Source organism: Crocuta crocuta, unplaced genomic scaffold (assembly GCF_008692635.1).
Source record: "Crocuta crocuta isolate KB4526 unplaced genomic scaffold, BGI_CrCroc_1.0 scaffold124, whole genome shotgun sequence".
Taxonomy (NCBI): Eukaryota; Metazoa; Chordata; class Mammalia; order Carnivora; family Hyaenidae; genus Crocuta; species Crocuta crocuta.
Genome location: NW_027551573.1, coordinates 11,362,007 through 11,382,351, shown reverse-complemented (window position 1 = coordinate 11,382,351; position 20,345 = coordinate 11,362,007). Strand labels below are relative to the sequence as shown.

General features: G+C 39.6%; 1 protein-coding gene across 2 annotated transcripts in view; it reads right to left on the bottom strand.

Moving 5' to 3' along the window:
* Positions 1 to 6,288: 6,288 nt before the first annotated feature.
* Positions 6,289 to 20,345, bottom strand: part of MYLK3 (myosin light chain kinase 3) — a 43,348-nt gene continuing 29,291 nt past the window's right edge. For both annotated transcript variants that reach the window (XM_077751392.1, XM_077751393.1), the window contains 5 exons: positions 17,180 to 17,250; positions 12,146 to 12,274; positions 10,795 to 10,947; positions 9,711 to 9,843; positions 6,289 to 8,760 (listed from right to left, as the gene is read on the bottom strand). In XM_077751392.1, the coding sequence (XP_077607518.1) occupies positions 8,701 to 8,760; positions 9,711 to 9,843; positions 10,795 to 10,947; positions 12,146 to 12,274; positions 17,180 to 17,250 (546 nt within the window). In that variant the 3' untranslated portion in view covers positions 6,289 to 8,700. The remainder of the gene's footprint in view (positions 8,761 to 9,710; positions 9,844 to 10,794; positions 10,948 to 12,145; positions 12,275 to 17,179; positions 17,251 to 20,345) is intronic.

The following is a 20,345-nucleotide window of genomic DNA, read 5'->3' as shown; positions in this document are numbered from 1 at the left end:
ATGTCCCAGTAGTTCATGTTTGCCTTTGTTTCCCCTGATCCTGGTGATAGGTCTAGAAGTTAGGGCTAAGGTTAAAGAGGTTGCTGTCTGTGTTCTCCATCTAGGATTTTGATTGTTTCCTGTCTCACATTTTAGGGCTTTTATCCATTTTGGACTTATTTTTGTGTATGGTGTGAGAAAGTGGTCCAGTTTCATTCTTCTGCAGTTGCTGTCCAGGTTTGCTAACACCATTTGTTGAAGAGACTGTCTTTTTTCCATTGGATGTCTTCTTTCCTGCTTTGTTGAATGAAGTTGAGTTGATCATATAGTTATGGGTCCATTTCTGGGTTTTTTATTCTATTCCATTGACCTATGTGTCTTTTTGTACCAGTACCATACTGTCTTGATGACTACAGCTTTGTAGGATAGCTTGAAGTCTGGAATCATGATGCCTTCAAGCTTTGCATTTTCAGGATTTGGCTATTTGGGGTCTTTTGCGCTTCCATACAAATTTTGGGTTTCTTCTAGCGCTATGAAAAATGCTGATAGTATTTTGATAGGGATTCCATTAGATACGTAGATTACTTTGGGTAGTTAGACATTTTAACATGTTTGTTCTTCCAATCCATAAGTATAGAATGGTTTTCCATTTCTTTGTGTCTTCTTCAGTTTCTTTCATAAGTGTTCTATAGTTTTCAGAATACAAGTCTTTTACCTCTTTGGTTAGGTTTATTGTTAGGTATCTAATTGTTTTTGGTGCAATTGTAAGTGGAATTGATTCTTTGATTTCTTTTTCTGCTACTTCATTATCAGTGTATAGAAATGTAACAGATTTCTGTATTCGTTACATTGATTTTATATCCTGCAACTTTGCTGAATTCATGTATTCTAGGAATTTTTTGGTGGAGTCATTTGGGTTTTCTACATAAAGTATCATGTCAACTGCAAATAGTGAAAGTTTGACTTCTTCCTTGTTGATTTGGATGCCTTTTATTTCTTTTTGCTGTCTGATTGCTGAGGCTAGGACTTCTAACACTATGTTGAACAACAGTGGTGAGAGTGGACATCCTTGTCGTATTCCTGACTGTAGAGGAAAAGCTTTCATTTTTTTTCCTCATTGAGGATATTTGCTGTGGCTCTTTCATATATGTCCTTTATGATGTTGATGTATGTTCATCTATCCCTACTTTGTTGAGGGTTTATTAAGAATGGATGTTTAGGGGCACCTGGGTAGCTCAGTCGGTTAAGTGTCTGACTTCAGCTCAGGTCATGATCTCAGTTTGTGGGCTTGAGCCCTGTGTCAGGCTCTTTGCTGAACGCTTGCTCAGAGCCTGGAGCCTGCTTCAAATTCTGTGCCTCCTTCTTTCTCTGCCCCTCCCCTGCCCATGTTCTGTCTCACTCTGCCTCTCAAAAATAAATAAATGTAAAAAAAATTTTTTTAAGTTGAAAGAATGGATGTGTATTTTTTCAAATGCTTTTTCTGCATCTGTTGAGAGAATCATATGGTTCTTATCCTTTCTTTTATGAATGTGGTGTATCGATTTGCAAATATTGAACCATCCCTGCAGCCCAGGAATAAATCTCACCTGATCTTGGTGAACAATTATTTTAACGTACTGTTGGATTCAATTTCCTAGTATCTTGCTGAGAATTTTTGGATCCATGTTCATTAGGGATATTGGCCTGTAATTCTCCTTTTTAGGGGAGGGGGTCTTTGGTTTTAGAATCAAGATAATATTTGATTCTCATAGAAGGCACTTGGAAGTTTTCCTTCCATTTCTATTTATGGAACAATTTGAAAAGAATAGGTATCAACTCTTCATAAATGTCTGGTAGAATTCCCCTAAGAATCCATCTGGCCCTAGACACTTGTTTGTTGGGAGATTTTTGATTACTGATTCAATTTCTTTGCTGGTTATGAGTTGTTCCATGTTTTCTATTTCTATTGCTTCAGGTTTGGTTATTTGTATTGTTTTTAGGAATATGTCCATTTCTTCTAGATTGCCCAGTTTGCTGGCATATAATTTTTCATAATATTCTCATGATTATTTGTATTGCTGTGATATTAGTTGTGATCTCTCCTCTTTCATTTGTGATTTTATTTATTTGGGTCCTTTCTCTTTTTGATAAGTCTGGAGAGTGGTTTATCAATTTTATTAATTCTTTCCAAGAAAGAGCTCTTAGTTTTACCCATCTGTTCTATTATTTTGTTTCTTTGTTTCTATATCATTTATTTCTGCTTTAATCTTTACTATATCCCCTCTTCTGCCTTTATGCTTTATTTGCTGTTACTTTTCTGGTTCCTTTAGATGTAAAGAAACAATCAGATTATGTATTTGAGACTTTTTTTGCTTCTTGAGCTAGGCCTATATTGCAATATTCTTCCCTCTTGGGACTGTCTTTGTTGCACCCCAAACGTTTTGGATTGTCATGTTTTCATTTTCATTTGTTTCCATATACTTTTTAATTTCTTTAATTTCCTGGTTAACCCACTGGTTCATTAGTAGGATCTTCTTTAACTTCCATGTATCTGGTCTTTCCAAATTTTTTCTTGTGTTTGACTTAAGCATTGTGATTGGAAAATATGCATCATATGATCTCAGTTTTTTTGTGCTTAGGGCTGATTTGTGACCCAGTATGTGATTTATTCTGGAGAATGTTCCGTGTGTACTCAAAAAGAATGTATATTCTGTTGCTTTTGGATAAAATGTTCTGAATATATCTGTTAAACTCATCTGATCCAGGATATCATTCAAAGCCTTTGTTTTCTTGGTGATTTTTCTGTTTACATGATCTGTCCATTTCTATAAGTGTGGTGTTCAAGTTCCCTACTATTATTCTATTATTATTAATGAGTTTCTTTGTGATTAATTGATTTGTATATTTGTACACTCCAAGCTGATATAAATATTTACAATTGCTAGGTCTTCTTGATGGATAGATCCCTTAATTATAATGCCTTTCTTCATCTCTTGTTACAGTCTTTATTTTAAAATCTAGTTTGTCTGATATAAGTATGGCTACTCTAGCTTTCTTTTGATGACCATTAGCATGATGGTTCTCCATCCCCTTGCTTTCAATCTGCAGGTATCCTCAGGTCTAAAATGAGTCTCTTGTAAGCAACATATATATGGGTCTTGTTTTATTATCCATTCTGATACCCTGTATCTTTTGATTGAAGCATTAAGTTCATTTACATTCAGAGCAATTATTGAAAGATATGAATTTAGTGCCATCTATTACCTGTAATGCTGGTGTTTATGGTGATGTTCTCTATTCCTTTCTAGTATTTTGTTCCCATGCAAATAATCCCCTTTGGGGTGCCTGGGTGGCTCAGTTAAGTTTCCAACTTCAGCTCAGTTTATGTTCTCATAGTTCATGATATCAAGCCCTGCATCAGCCTATCTGCTGCCAGCATAGAGCCCACTTCAGAACCTCTGTCCCCCTCTCTCTCTGCCCCTCCCACTCTATTTCTCTCAAAAATAAACATTAAAAAAAAAGTCTCCTTTAGTATTTCCTGCAGGGCTGGTTTAGTGAACTCCTTTCATTTTTGTCTGGGAAACTTTCTTCTTCCACACTGAATGACAGCCTTGCTGGGTATATTTGGCTGCATATTTTCCCCATTCATCATGTTGAATATATTCTGGCCTGTCAAGTTTCTAAGGACAGATCTGCTGCAAATCTGATCTGTCTTCCCTTGTAGGTTAAGGATTTTTTTCCCCTGCTGCTTTCAGGATTTTTTCCTTATCTGTGTATTTTGTGAATTTCACTATGATATATCTAGGTGATGGCCGGTTTTTGTTGAATTTAATTGGAATTCTCTGCGTTTCTTGGATTTAAATGTCTGTAACCCTCCCCAGAATAAGGAAGTTTTCAGCTAAAATTTACTCAAAAAAACCTGCCCCTTTTTCCTGCTTTTCCTCTTCTGGTATTCCTATGATATGAATCTTATTACATTTAAGTAATTGCTGAAGTTGGGGGGATGGCCTAAATGGGTGATGGGAATTAAGTAGGGCACTTGTGACAAGCACTGGGTGTTATACGTAAATAATGAGTCACTAAAGTCTATCCTGAAACCAATAAATAAAACAATAGTAAAGTAATACTAATTATGGAAAAAAAAAGTCTCTGAGTTCCTTAAGTCTACCTTTGTGATCCATTACATTTGTTTCCCTTTTATTTCCAGCCTTTTTTTCCCCCATAATTTTATCTTTATATTACTGATTCGTTCCTCTGCTTCATCCACCCTTGTTTTGGCATCTATTTAGGTTTGCATCTCGGTTATAGCATTTTAAATTTTGACCCACTAGATTTTAGTTCTTTTATCTCTGCAGTAAGGGATTCTCTGGTGTCTTCTATGCTTTTTTTTTCAAGCCCAGGTAGTGTCCTTATAATTGTTGTTTTAAGTTTAAGATATTTAGTTCAATACATCTATATTGATTAAAATCTCTGGTTGTAATTTCTACTTCTTTCTTTCGGAGTGAATTCCTTCATCCTGTCATTTTGTCCTGGGGAAAAAAAATCCTATGTGCATTTTGGTCTGCTTGTTAAAGGAAGCTAACTCCAAAAAATAGTTAAACAAATATATATACTTACATTCATAAAGATGAATAAAAATTTTAAAATTTTGGGGGTTCCTTGATGGCTCAGTCGGTTAAGAACCCAACTTCTGCTTAGGTCATTATCTCATGGTTTGTGAGTTCAAGCCCAGCGTCGGGCTCTGTGCTGATTGCTTGGAACCTGGAGGCTGCTTCAAATTCTGTGTCTCCCTCTCTCTCTCTGCCCTTCCCTCACTCATGCTCTGTCTCTCTCTCAAGAATAAATAAACATTAAGAAATGTTTTCATTAAAAATTTTTAAAATATATTTTTAAATATATATTTTATATATATAAAATATACTTATAATTTAGTAATATATATTTAAAATATATACTTTCTAAAAATGTATTAAAGAATAAATAACTTTAATTAAAATAAAAATAGATAAGTAAAAAGGAAGCTAGATCCTATTTCCCCCTAGAACTAAAGCTTTGTAGTACTTTGATCAGTAGACTCGGTTTGCCTCAGAGGTTTGTGCTGGTCTCTTGGGTGAAGGGCCTATTGGGCTTATTCTCAGGGCAATTTGCCCTAGTGGAGATGCATCTGCAGGGCTTGGTGTAGCGGCTCTAGTCTCCACTTGGTGGCACTGTTTAGCTCACTGAGGTCTGTCAGTGCTGGAGGGCAGGGGGTGAAAATGGCTTTGCTCCACTCTCATTTCTGGAGTGGGAAGCTCATGCCTTCAGGAAGCTCTCAGACAAGCAATCACCCCTCCCGTATCATAAGATCCCAGTCACCCCAGTGTCCAAGCTGTCTGCTTGCCAGGCAGCACAGCCCTCCTGTGTTTTACTCAAACATGGCTGTGTTTCAAAACTTTACATTTCAGAGACCTCCATGGTGCAGACCTGCTGTCATCCTCCGGAGGAGGGTCTCACTGCACTGTGGCTGGTGACAGCTTGTCCCAGAAAATGGCCATGCAACCACGCAGCAGTTAGGAGTTTGGTAAATCACAGCACAAAGCCAGCACTAAAGTTTACTGCCCTCAATCCGCATCTTTGTTCCTATGCTGGGGAATGGGGTGGCTCAAACCCCAGCAGGATATTTTGCCCCTGGAGAAGCCGTGTATCACGTCTCCCAAAAGGCACTCCAAGCAAGGGAACTCTCTCCCCATGAAACCAAGGTGATCCTCAGACCATGCTGCCCACTGCTTGGTGTCCTCCCTGCTCCCCGACTGGAACACTGCCAGGTATAACCCCGGCCATGGCACTGACCTCTGAAACTTCAGACTCTGTGCTTCACTTTTATAAAAAAAATTATGTTATTTAAGCCATCTCCTTTTTCCCTATCATTGACTTTGAAGAAGAGTTTTTCCTGTGTAATCCCTGCCCATGTGTTCTCTCTCTCTCTTACACACACACACACACACACACACACACACACACACTTGCACAGTCAGGGTTCCCTCCCATTCATAGGCTCATAGCTCTTTTTACTCCCAAATCAACTCACAGTTCCTGCCTTCCACAGGGTGGGTGATTTTCTGCTTGTAGATGTGCAGCTTTGTTCTCTCCGTCTTCAGATTGATTTCTTGGGTATTCAGAATGATTTGATATTTATATAGCTGTGTTCAAAGGAGAAGGTAAGCTTAGGGTCATCCTACTCTTCTGGCGTCATAACCAAAGAAGCTCCATTCTTTAACACCTTCTCATTGTGTTTATTTAACTGATTTTAAAACTTTTTATCAAATGTATAGAACAGTAAGGAGAATAGTATAACGAAAATTTTCAAATGTATAGAATAGTAAAGAGACCAGTATAATGAAACCCAACAGATCATTCAGACCCAATAGTTAACAAAGATTTTTGCCACACTTGCTTAACTGTATCTAGTTTTTTCCTGAAATCATTTAACCTGCATTATAACCACATTGCCATTATCATATCTCACAAAATTAATAGAAATTGTATGTATTATTAAATATGAAATTTAGAATTTTATTTCTCTGGATGTCTCAAAAATATCTTTTTATTGTTAGCTCAAATCAGTGTTAAACCAAAGTCCACACTTGACATTGCATTGCTAATTTTTATAAAAGCAATACATGCTCATTGTAAAAATAAAAATTCAAATTATTCAGAAAGTTGTTAAGTGAAAAGTGGAGATTCCCCTAGAAAATTTTAGGGGCACCTGAGTGGCTCAGTTGGTTAAGTGTCCAACTTAGGCTTGGGTCATGATTTTGCAATTCAGCCCCGAGTTGGGCTCTGTGGTGACAGCTCAGAGCCGGGAGCCTGCTTCAGATTCTGTGTCTCCCTCTCTCTCTGCCTCTTCCCCGCTTGCACTCTGTCTCTCTCCAAAATAAATAAACATTAAAAAAATTTTTAATGCATGTCTCTCCACAAATGGGATGATGCATCTATCTATAGCTATCTATCTGTCTATCCTATAATTTTCCTGTAACAGAAAGATAGCTGTCAGTACATCTAGATCTATGTTTTTTTTTTTTAATTTTTTTTTTAAGGTTTTTTAAATTTATTTCTAGAGAGAGAGAGAGCGTGAGCAGGGGAGGGTCATAGAGAGGGAGTCACAGACTGAAATAGGCTCCAGGCTCTGAGCTGGCAGTCAGCACAGAGCCCGACGCGGGGCTCGAACCCACGAACCGTGAGATCATGACCTAAGCGAAAGTCGGACGCTTAACCGACTAAGCCATCCAGGCGCCCCCATCTAGATCTATGTTTAACAGCCACAAATTATTTCCCTGTATAGATGTGGCAAAATTTATTCAACTAAATCCATACTGATAGGCATATGAGATTGTTTTCACACAGACATTAGCAACAGTGCTACAGTAAACATTTTGCATAAATCTCTGTCCACTTGTTCAAGTGTTCTAGAACTTAAACAACTGCTGACTCGAGAAGTTCGTGGGAATAGCACAAAAATCAGGTTACAAGCAAGGAAATTAAAGGCATTCTTTACTTTCAAATAATAGAGTACGTTTTGTTAATCATTTTATAAGTTAGTTAAATGACAGCATTGAAAATGGTATTATCCATAAAACAGTAGAATAGTTTATTGTCTCATGAGTATCATTCTGTGTTTCTCTCAGAAGGCTAAAAACCATTTTTACACTCTTACTTCTCTTTTACATATTGCAAATCAGTGTCCAGACTTCCTAGACCATAAATTCATAATGGAAGGGAGATTAGAAACAAGACTACCAATGCCAGAATAGGACCACTTAGGAGAGGGTAGAGGTGTGTATGGATTTAATAGCATATTCAAAATGATCAGTGTTCTGATTTATCCGTGACAGGTGGTATATTTTGAAGTTTCAAAGAATATTAAAGGATGCATGGTTTGATTCTCAAAAGAGCACAAGTTAAAACAAATTTGAGGATCACTACCCCTAAATCCACATTGCTTTCCACTAGAGCAGGGTAGTACAACAAAAGGTCAGCTCATACTTGAGCAAATCAAAATTCTAGGAATTCTTTGTACTGGAGGAGATTAATGCTGCATAACATACCTCTGTGTAAGTCTACTGAGTTCTTTAATCAGAGTAAGCTTAGACTTTAAATTTGACATATACAAAATGGAAGCTTTCCTACCTACCTAAAGCATGCCTACATTTATCACCAAAAGTAGGTGTACTTGAGAAGTAAACACAGCATTTCAACTTAGTATGATCCTATAAGACAGAAAAAAAAGGTCTGTGGGTCACTTTCCCTACAGCCACTTTTCACCTACAAGGAAGGCAACAGCCATATGCTTTCTTTACAAAATAAATGGAATTGATAGCATCACAAGACTGGATTATTAAAAATCTTGAGAGCGAAATAAGTCAGGCAGAGAAGGACAGATACCATATGTTTGCACGTATAGGTGGATTAGGAGAAACTTAATGGAGGACCATGGGGAAGAAGAAGGGGAAAAATAGTTGCGGAGAGGGAGGAAGGCAAACCATGAGAGACTCTTGAATGCTGAGAACAAACAGGGCTGATGGGGGTGGGGGAGAGGGGAAGAAAGGTGATTGGGCATGGAGGAGGGCACTTGTTGGGATGAACACTGGGTGTTATATGGAAACCAACTTGACAATAAACTGTTTAAGAAAAAAAAAATCTTGAGTCATCACTTCACCACCAGTCCATAACTTCTGGGACCCATGGAAGCAGCCAAGTTGCGAATTAGGGACAAGTTGGAAATTTCCTTAGCCTGTTGGCAGCAGTCACCACGTAGAAATGTTTCTTGATGTTAAAGAGAAAAAAAGGAAAAAAAGTATATTTTAAGACCAATTGTTTTAAGAAGAAATAACACAAGGACTTAAGCAAGTTTAGCCATTTGGGTTTGTTCAAAACTGAGAACCTAATGGGGAAACAAGTTTGTGGCAAAATTCTAGTAGAACAGCCCCATGACTCTGCGGCATTTGGGAGCAAGTTATGAAGAAAATATGTCATCCTGCCCTTTTCTCATGAAAAATGGAGCCCCTTGGAATGGAATTTTTCACATTGTATTCACAATCCACCAGTGGGTCATGAAGTCAAATTGGTGGGTTATGACCGCACTCTTTTGAATGAAACCAAATACCATAGAATAGAAAATAGCAGAGTGCATTTCACTCAGTTTAGCAAAGGCTGGGATCATATGTTTCATATGTGTGTGTGTATGTATATATATTTTTCTATACTGGCTCTCTAGGTAAAGGCTTTTATTTTTGTTTTTTAAGCAAGGATCTGAGTTGATATCAAAATGTTGGAAAGCCACTTTCCTGAAGGGCAATTTTTTTTTTTTTATGTCCATGGTACCAAAGGATTCTGTTGTAAACAAAACGATGAAACTTTTAAAACCAATAGGGCTTTCCTAGCCCCTTTTGCTGAAATGTGGAGGAATCAGATCTCAAGCTGCAAGCAGTAAGTTCCAAGCACTTCCCTACTACTGTCACTGAGAACATATGCTCAAACTTCATTCTGTCCTTTCAAGTGTCCACATAAGTATGAACTAAATGCCACTTTTATACCAGTTGGTTTTGGTCTGTGGCATTCTTTAATCAAGATCACAGCTTTTGACATAAGACACTTTTTTTCCTCCCAAATAATCTATTTAGAATGAAAATGTAAGTGAAAACTTAGCTACACTTCTTTCAAAGGACACATTAAAAAGACAAATGCTACTTTTGTTTAAGGAAAATAAAAGATACCTTCCATTTCCTCTGAGCCATGTATTTCTGTAGTAATAATTGGGATTTGAGACGAACTTTGGATTTTGAAGCTTTGGCAGGCAAATTATTCAACCACTCATGTTTCAAGCACTGTGTAGCACTCATTCTGCAGCTGTGAAATCAAACAGAAGTTGAAACTTTTAGTTAGGGTTGCCTTTTCTGGTTGTCCAGAAGTTGGTTCAGCTGGGTAGGAAGCGTGAGTCAGTGGAACCAATTAATCATTCAGGCAGATTCATGCCACATACTAAAAAGGAACTCCTTATGTCTAAAATTCCCCTCCTTAAAAGTAAAAGAAACTCATCAGCAAAAATGTTCCCTGCCCTCTACAGAGGGAATGTATCACAGTGTTTAATCACCTCCTCCAGAAAGAGCTGGGAAATTGAGGCAGGAAGTAGGAAGGCCAGCAGGGCCTGGAATTGCTCTTAAGAAGAAAAAGAACATGAGCCTTGAAAGAAGCTTGTCTCTCCTTCCATAGAATAATGTCAGTTTTGTTCATCTGAATTAGAAATATTTTACCTCTCATAACTTTTCACAATTCAGAAGAACAAAATAGTCAAGGCCAGGGAACTATGGGCTGTCTCAGAGCCCAGACTCTTGGGCCTCACCTAGGGTCATTTGCCATTATTTCTTCATGTCTGAGTCTCTGAGTATCAGAAAACTCCATGGTTCCACCCATGACTTTGATATGCCTGCTGAAAACTAAGTAGGTTTTCATTATCAACAAATGAGGTTTTCTTGCTTTTATTCTGGGGAATAACATCTGCATATCTCAATGTTTTTTCAACATTAACCTATTAAAGTGATAACTTGATAACTTACCAAGGACTAATTCATATATGTGGTCCTCTCTAAAACTCTATCTAGATCTTATGCTCCTTGTTGTTTATTTTTTAATTTCCTTCATCTCTTTCCCTGCTACCTTTTTTGTTCCAAAGACATAGCAGACTAAGAAATCTTGGACAGACCTGGTCCAGAGAAAGCACAGCACCAGCCTGGTCTTCATAGCACCCAGGTGGATGGTTACCATCAGAATGGTCTATGAATTACAAGCAATAAATGGTACCTCTTCTCTTTGACCAGCAGACGGGAAACAAAGTCCTTGGCCTCCTCCGACAGCCCTTCAAAGGTGTCAGCGTCAAAATCCCAGCTACAGTTCACAATAAAATTCATGGTCTCTGCATCTGTTTCCCCTAGAAATGGGGATAAACCACTGAGTCTACAGAGGAAAGAAAGGACTGTCAGTATGTATAAGCCATATCTGCCAACATGCAATGACAGGATTGAGGTCTTACAAGGCACAAGCAGCTCTAACCAGAATTCAATAGAAAAGTTCCCTCAATACTTATCAATAGGAGATAGTCCGGTGTGCTCTGTTGTGGGGGAAGTGGTGGGACTAAAAATTTAGAGGCATGAAGAGTGTTTGAGTATATCCCCATTCATACTTACCTATTTTCCCCTTAGACTGAAGTGAAGAATAAATTGAGACCCAATCCAATATGTCTATTTATGAAGTACATATTGACTTAATTTAAAACTACCCTCGTGTGTCTCTGAGACAGCCTGGCTGGTTTAAATACTACCCCAGGACTCAGGGACCAAAGGAAAATTGGCTTCATTAGGCCCCTCTAGAGTGAGGATAGAGACATAGGACACTTTAACTGGCTGGCATCGGGCCTCAGATTTCTCCCACGTGGCACAGTACACACATACAAAGTGTAGGGACACAAGGTAGCAATTATACCATAATGACAAGTCTGGGAACAAAGCGTGACTTGATTGGACCTTTGAGGAAATGGCCAAGGGAATTCACAGACAAGGATTCTTAGTCTTTGTACATATATCTCTTCTCAGTCCATCCTAACTCTGCTTCCTCAGTCCATAGAAAACAGGGAGCACAGGGCAGGAGGGACAAGGTTAGATGATGCAGCAGAAGTGTTCTGCGCTGTCCATTCCCTCTCCTCACCACTCTGGTGTACTCCAGCCCCACTTGTACCGTAGCAAATGCATTTCCTTGCTGGAGAGTTTTCTCTCTGGTAGAAGCTGCTTTATCCACCCAGAAGTTTCAAGGAACCAATGCTCTCAGGACCAGTTCACAAGCAATAACTGGTAAGAGTTGGTATAAACACCCTTACTCTCTCCCCCCTCAGATGGAATAACTGTGAGGGGCTGTTCCATGATGGATCCCAGACTTCTCCCACAGGATTAAACTCCAATTGCCCACAATGGTAAGTGGTTCAATAACTCATGCTTTACTGGTGTCTTCTCCCCTCTCACTTCCCTACTCCTCTGTTGGTGTTTCCTGGGAACACTTCTTGAATAAATGACTCTGCACTCAAATTTTCACTGCTTCTAAGGATCCCAAACTAAAACAATGGGCCCTATTCTCACTGGGAGCCAGGCTCCTGGGCACTTACAGCATGTAGGTAATGACCCCCACACTCCACATGTCTGTAGGGAAGGACACAAATTCATAGTTGACGACTTCTGGGGCCAGGAACTCTGGAGTGCCGAAGTTCACCTTAAGCTTCTCCCGAGGCTTGTACCTGGGGAAGAGGGGTTGCAGAGGACCATGGAAGTGAGCCCTGAGAGAATTCCTGGGACTAATTCCTGGTCAGAGCTACATATCTCCAACCCTTCCTCTCTGCCATGTTGTCTGGACCTCACATCCCACCACATGTGGTTTACTGGGTAATCATCGTACCCTCAGGCCCCAACTTCAGACTTTCCTAAGTCACTAGGGAGAATCAGAAAACCGCAGTTCTCTTCCTCCAAGTAATTATGATGTCAAAGGAGAGAAGATCAATGTATCTTATTTGGCATGCAGCCACATGAGCAAACACAAACAAATTGGATAGCAGCTGTCTGTGGAGGTCTGCTCTGGTGGTGTGACCATTATTGTTGGAGAGGTGACAGTAAGAATTAGAAAAAGCAATTAAGTTAAAAAAATTTTTTTTCATGTTTTATTTATTTCTGAGAGAGAGAGAGAGAGGCAGGCAGCGTAAGCAGAGGAGCGTCAGAGAGAGAGGGAAATACAGAATGTGAAGCAGGTTCCAGGCTCTGAGCTAGCTGTCAGCACAGAGCCTGATGCAGGGCTCAAAGCCACAACCTGAGCCGAAGTCGGACGCTAACCCAGACACCCCAGCAATTATGCTTAATGTCACAAATCATCAGGAAAATGCAAATCAAAACCACAATGAGATACCACTGCACATCATTGCTACTATAAAACATCCAACCAAACAAAAGACAAGAAAATAGCAAGAATTGGCTCGGGTGTAGAGAAGTTGGAATCCTTGCTGGTGGGAATGCAAAATGGTGCAGTTGCTATGGAGAACAGTATGGCAGTTCCTCAAAAAATTAAAAATAGAAGTACCATATGATCTAGCAATCCCACTTCTGGGTATATATCCAAAAAAATTGAAAGCAGAATCATGAGGAGATATTTATACACCTGTGTTCATATCTGCATTATTCACAATAGACAAAAGGAGTTAAGTAATCCAAGTTAAATGACTATCGCTGGACTGCATAAGTAAAATGTGGTAAATAATAATACATGATAATGATGTGGTAGGTAATAATACAGTGGAATATTATTCAGTGTTGAAATATAAGGCTATTCTGACACATGCTACAATGTGGGTGAACCTCCAGGACATTATGCTAAGTAAAAGCAGTCGCAAAAAACCCAAATGTTATATAGTTCCACTTAGGTACAGTACCAAAAGTGGTCAAATTCAGAGACAGAAACTTTTTAATTAATGGTGTGTTTTAACAACTCTTTACAGGATTCCTTGTCATGAGCTGCTGTGAATTGGGTCCAGAATATCATGCCCCTCCCCCATACCACCACCAGTGACTCACAAATGTGTAGATGAGAATAAATGATTGTTTTAAGCCTCTGCAATTTGGGGTCATTTGTTAAACAGCAGTACTGTGGCAGTAACTAAGCCCAAATGCCAAAATATCCACCAATACCCCCTCTCCAAATTCCTAGCATAAGGCCCTCTGTGACCGTAGGGTCGCCTATGAGATTGCAGCCTCGCAGGGGATGGGGTGGGCATCTTCTTGCCTGCCAAAGGATCTGATGAAATAGGCTTAGATTCCAATATGAGCACTGGAGCAACATTCTAGAGACAAAGCTTAAACAAGATACTTCCCCATTCTGTCCCTATCCTTGACCCATGACATGTCCCTACTTAGACCTACTGATGGTTCTCACTGCTCAACCTGGGTTAATGCTGGTCCTTCTTGCTGGATGTCACAGCCTGTGAAGATCCGTATGTGCCCCCTACATGACCCCACTGAAAATCTCAGCACCTTCCAATAGCTCCACCCAAAAATATAACTTTACTTTCTATTGTTTGTATTACAGGAAAAATAATTGGCTTTTCCTCCCTCTTTACAAACATTTAATTCCTGTGACATATAAAATATGTTCAACCTGCACATTCCCCCCCCCCCCCAGATTGTTCCTCTTAGATAGACATGCTTCCCAGGAAGCAAGCCAATTTGGCAAAACCCAATTTGCCAAATGATCCTTTCACCCAATGGCCAGTTTACTGGACTGTTGAGGATGTTTTTGATGTTTTCCTTTTTCCTACAGCCAGAGGCTGTGACTGTCAGCACAGCTTTGCTGAGTGTGGTTTCCTGAGGACCATGTGTTTCAGACACCTGCACTTACCCAGCACCCAGCAGTTTTATGTGGGTGGCCTTCTCTTAAATGTGGTTCCGCATGTTTATTTTCTTGAACTTGCCCTCCGCCTCTGGTCCCTCAGCAAAATTATTTTCATCAATGCCTTTGACCATGTTAATGAATTTATCAGACAGTTTTGGATGGACATCTCAGAGTTTGGGGATAGATTTTGACTAACTGATGTTTGGTAAGTTGGCCTACAGCCTTTTCTTTCTTTTTTTTTCAATTTAAAAAAATTTTTATGGTTTATTTATTTCTGAGAGAGAGAGATAGCATGAGCAGGGGAGGGTCAGAGGGAGAGGGAGATACAGAATCTGAAACAAGCTCCAGGCTCTGAGCTAGCTGTCAGCACAGGGCCTGATGCAGGGCTTGACCCAAAAACCACAAGATCATGACCTGACCCAAAGTCAGACATTCAACCGACTGAGCCACCCAGGCACCCCGACCTACAGCCTTTTCCATCTCCCCACCAGGTAACACTCGATGGCCTATAGTAAATTGTTCCAGCTTAGCCATGAAATTCAGGACTCTCTATTAAGGCCCTCATCTTCACTATATCTCCCTCCCCCTAACCACTCCTGCTCCCACATTCCCCGTGGGAAGCCTGAACATGTGCAGTGTACATCCTATACTGACACCATCCTTTCCTACTCCCACCACCCTCACCCCCTGCAGTGTTGTGCTGGAGCCATTTCTCATGGGTGCACATCTCCTCCCAACTCTGTATTCAGTGACGTGGTGTTAGTACGTTGAAATCAGTCAAAATTAGTAAAGGTTACAAATCAAACCCATTCCCATCCCCTTAACCCCCACAGCTGATTGTTAAAGTATCCTACTGTCTGCAGATAACAACACTCTGTCCATCCCTCCTTTCCAGCTGCTCACAGAAGACTTCCCAGAACCCAGGAGCCTCAGCTGGTTACTCTTTGCTCTGAATTCACAGTGTGTCACTGTAAATACTCATTTGGCAATTGGACATCTGGTATTTGGGAGGGTACTACATACACATCTGGGAGGGTGTACATTCCTGATGAAGACAATATTGCCTCAAGGGGGTGATCACTGGTTCTTGGAAAGGCAATAAAGCCTTAGCTATTACAATGGTTTGTGGCTCTCCAAAGGGCCACAGAACATAAAAAGATACAAAGGACAATTGCAGCATTAAATTTCATGAGGAGGGGCCTGGTAATTAGGAGAGAAATGTCTTAAAAGTCTCCTTGGAAGCCAGGCAGTGATAATACAAAATAGATTCAGAGACATTGCTCTACTATATAAGACACATAAGTGTTTAGGATGCATCCCGACTTTATAAGACATTATTTATGAAAATATTAAGCAATTGTTTACATTATGGATTAAATGTGATTTTGAAGCATTTGGGTTGGGGGATTTAGTATTGTTCATGAAAAGCAGTACATTGTGTAATGGAGATCCTGAAGGTACAGTAGGATGATACAAACTTCCCTCTGCTGTTACTCTCATGACATTACCTGTGGCCTCCTATCCAACATGTGAGCACTGAAAATGCATCTTTCACCCCTGGAAAGAGGTAACTTTTACCACTTGACCCAGGAAGATTGCCACTGTGGTTTTGAATGCTACTTGTGGGAGGCAGGTCTGGACAGGCTGAGCGCAGGCAAGTGGCTCTGTCTCCACAGTGACAAGGCTTTGCTTTCTTCCCCTTGTGGATGGAGTGGAAGACACCATTAAGCTTATAAAGTGACAAAAACAAGTTCTTTGTGGAAAATGACCATCAGGGTGAGAGAAAATTTAAAGAGTTGAAAATTCAGCTGTGGTATGAAGACCTACCTAGAAAATATGTGATTCCCAGAGAAATGTCATTCTTGGTGGAAATAGAATTCTAGAGGAGTCCTGGATATGGGCATACAACTATTGCCATGTTTGTAGACTACGAGTGCTTGAAGGTTTGGGGGACATTCCTCCCCAATGCCAAGGGTCTGCTACTGCCACTGCTAAAAACCTGCACCAGTGGGTGTGCATGCCAGGGACCAGAACCCTGCAGAGGCCCTGTATTCACCATACATTGGTCTGGACAGGCTTGTAAAACTATCTATGGATAAACTGTCCTTCACCAGGCTTTGGGCATTTGAAGGGACTTTAAGATATTTTCTAAATGATATATGATGTTTACCTTATGCACTCAAACTTGAGAACCTAACCACCTTCATAGGATGGGTCTACACTGTCCATGTATTATTTCATTTAACCTCCCTAACTGCCCATGTCAGCAGGTATTTCATTTTATTGTCACTTTACCAGAATTTAACCCAGTCTTGAGTGGCCCCGAACCACGTACCCCAACATCACCCTACACTGTTATATATGCACCTTCCTATTTAAACCACTCACTTCCTTGACAGGGAAGGTGCTCTCACATAGCTCAGCACTTCCTGGCCCGAGGCCTGGGGGATGAGTAGAACTGATCTGAGGACCCTGACCCAGCGGTACTCCTTGAACCATCCCACCCTCTCTGCTCACACTGGGGGTTTGAAGTACAATTAATCCCACAACCTCTTAAGGACAAGCAGAGTCATGCAGAGTCTTCATGAAGCCACCTCTGTGGTAGTCACAAGGGCTATCTGCACAACGAAGGCCACCAGCCTCTCAGTGAAAGAGTTTTCTGTGTCAGTCCCAAAATTCAAAAGTTGTCTGAACTGTGAATAACCACATCCAAGAGAGCCACAAGCAGTCACCAAGGAGTTCTGTCAAAGTGTCAAAACAACCCCCTTACCTTCTGGCCAGCCCAAAGTCAATGATCTTAATTTGATGTCCTGTCTGATTGACACACAGTATGTTCTCCGGCTGGGAAAGAAAGAGACATCTGCTTAGCTCAACCAACAGCTAAGAAGGGGTCAACTCCCATGCTTATATCAATAGGCCTCAGTTTCCCAGCCTCCAAAACAATGAATGGCCTAGGGCAGCCCTACAGGGACATATAGATCATGAAAACAAAGTAGGCTGGTGTGAGATGCTAAGGAGCTGTGTAGACTGTGGAGAACTGGTGGCCTCCTGCTCTGTGAAAAGCAGCTCCAACCACTGGTCACGTTGCAGGAATGCAAGCCCAGTTGCCAGAGTTTCTCAGTCCTCAAGAGAAGCCAGAATACATATTTTTATGAGAAAACTCCATGCTTTTAATTGACAACTCAAATTTAAACATATATCCAAGTGTGGGAATCAAACAGAACACCTCTGTGATGCAGACTTGGCCCACAAAATGCTTGTTTGAGACTGCTGGCTTGGGGTCATGGTTCCAAGGCCTGGATACACATTAGAATTATCAGGGGATCCCTCAAAAGTCCCAGTGTCCAGGCCCCAACCCCAACCAATTATATCATAATCTTAGAGGTGTGAACCAAAGCTTCAGAATTCTGGTCAAGGAGATCAGAGATGCTCAATGTCAGTCTGCCATTTTATGGTGACAGCTGTGGCCCATGGGATGGAGATGGTGGTCTTGGCATGCTTCTCCTCTTAAGTCCTTCATATCAGCTCTGAGGCCTGGAGGAAGCCCGGAACGATGCTTGCTGCTTGTGCAAAACAAATTTAGATAGGGGTAGGGGTTGGTACACGTGGCGGGAGTGGGGGGGAAGGTTATAGTAGAAAGGCCCTGGAGACCCAAGGCCCAGTGCCTGAGGTCTAGGGGTCTTTTACCTGGGTCTGTGGGCCTTAGGTGACTCCCTTCCCACTCCTGAAACCTCAGTTTCTCCATCTATAAAATGGAAATAAGAACCACTTCCTGCCTTCTTCCTGGACGTTTGACAATTGAATCACATAATATGCACGAAAACACTGTATAGATTCCAAAGCAAATGTCAGATACTATTTCTCTCAACAGAAGGTTTTATTGTTATTTATCTTGCAATGGAATTAGGCAATGCCTCAGATAGGAGCAAGAGATTTAGAGTCTCCACGTCTTCTTCATGAGGTCTGGAAAAATACTGTCTGATAGAAATATAATGTGAACTACATGTATAATTTAAAATTTTTCCAGCAGCCACATTAAAAAAGTAAAATGAAATAAGCGAACTTAATATTTATAACATTATTGGAATATAAATAATAAATATAAATAATGATGATATCATAAAATTCACCATTTTAAAGTGTAAAATTCCCTGGATTTTAGTATATTCACAGTTATGTAATAATCCTCATTGTCTAACTTTAGAGCATTTTTATCACATCAAAAAAAACCCAACATACCTATCTGCAATCACTCTCTATCTCCCTCACTCTTAAATCTTGGCAAGCACTAACATGTTTTCTGTTTCTGTGGCTTTGTCTATTCTGGACATTTCATATAAATGAATCATACAAATGCAGGCCTTTTGTATCTGGCTTCTTTCACTCAGCATAATGTCCTCAAGGTTCATCCATGTTGTAGTATGTATCAGTACCTCATTCTTTTTCATAGCTGAATAATATTCCATTGTATGGAGGTACCATATTTGTTTATCTGTTCATCTGTTAGTGAATATTCAGGCTGTTTTCACTTTGGAACTATTATGCATAATGTTGCTAAGAACATTTATGTACAAGTTTTGGTGTCAACTTATGTTTTCAGTTCTCTTGAGTACATACCTAAAGTTCAAATTACTGGGTCATATGGTGATGCTACAATTAACATTTTAAAAACTACCAAACTGCTTTCTAAGTGGATGCACAATTTTACAATCCCACAAGCAATGTATGAGAGTTCTAATTTCTCCACATCATAGCCAACACTTCTTATTGTCTGTCACTTTTATTTTTTTATTTTAGCTGGTCTAATGAATATGACAAAGTATCTCACTGCAGTTTTGAATTGTGTTTCTGTAATGATTGACGATGTTGAGAACTTTTCATGTGCTTATTGTCCATTTGTATATCTTTATTGGATAAATGTTCCAATCCTGTGCCCATTTTAAAATTTGTCTTTCAATTATTGATGTATAAGATTTCAAGTTCATTATGAAATTTATTGTTTGGAAATATTTCTCCCATTTTGTGGGCTATCATTTTGCTTTCATGATGATGTCATTTGAAGCATAAGGTTTTTTAATTTTTATAAAGTCTAATTTATCTTTCTTTCCTAGCTTTTTCTTTTGAGTCATATCTAAGAAATTATCACCTAATAATCCAAGATCATGAAGATTTACTCCTAGGGTTCCTTCTAAGAATTTTATAAGTTAAGGTCTTAGACTTAAGTCTACAATCTATTTAGTTTTTGTGTATAATAGAGTGTATTCTTTTGTATATGCATATCAAGCATGGGGTCTTAGCACCATCTGTTGAAAGGATTATTCTTTCCCCATTGAACTGTCATGACACAGTTATCAAAAAAAAATCAATTGACCAAATATATAAGGGTTTGGTTTTGAACTCTCAATTGTATGCCATTGAACTATCTATTCATCTTTATACACATAACTCATTGTTTTGATTTCTTTAGCTTAGCTGTAAATTTTGAAATTGGGAATCCTTCAACTTTGCTTTTCTTTTTCAAGATTGTTTTTGCTATTCTGCATCTCTTGAATTTCCATCTCAATTTTAGGATCAGTTCATTGATTTCTGCACTTTTGACAGAGATTGTGTTCAATCTATAGATCAATTTGGGGAGTATTGTCATCTTAACAATATTGTATTTCAATCCATGACCATGGGATGTCTTTCCATTTATTAGGTCTTCTTTAAATTCTTTTAATAATGTTCTGTGGAACTCAGAATTGGGCCCACAAGTGTATGGCCAATTAATCTTTGACAAAGCAGGAAAGAGAATCCAATGGAAAAAAGACAGCCTCTTTAACAGTTGGTGCTGGGAGAACTGGACAGCAACAGGCAAAAGAATGAAACTAGATCACTTTCTCACACCATACACAAAAATAAACTCAAAATGGATGAAGGACTTTAATGTGAGACAG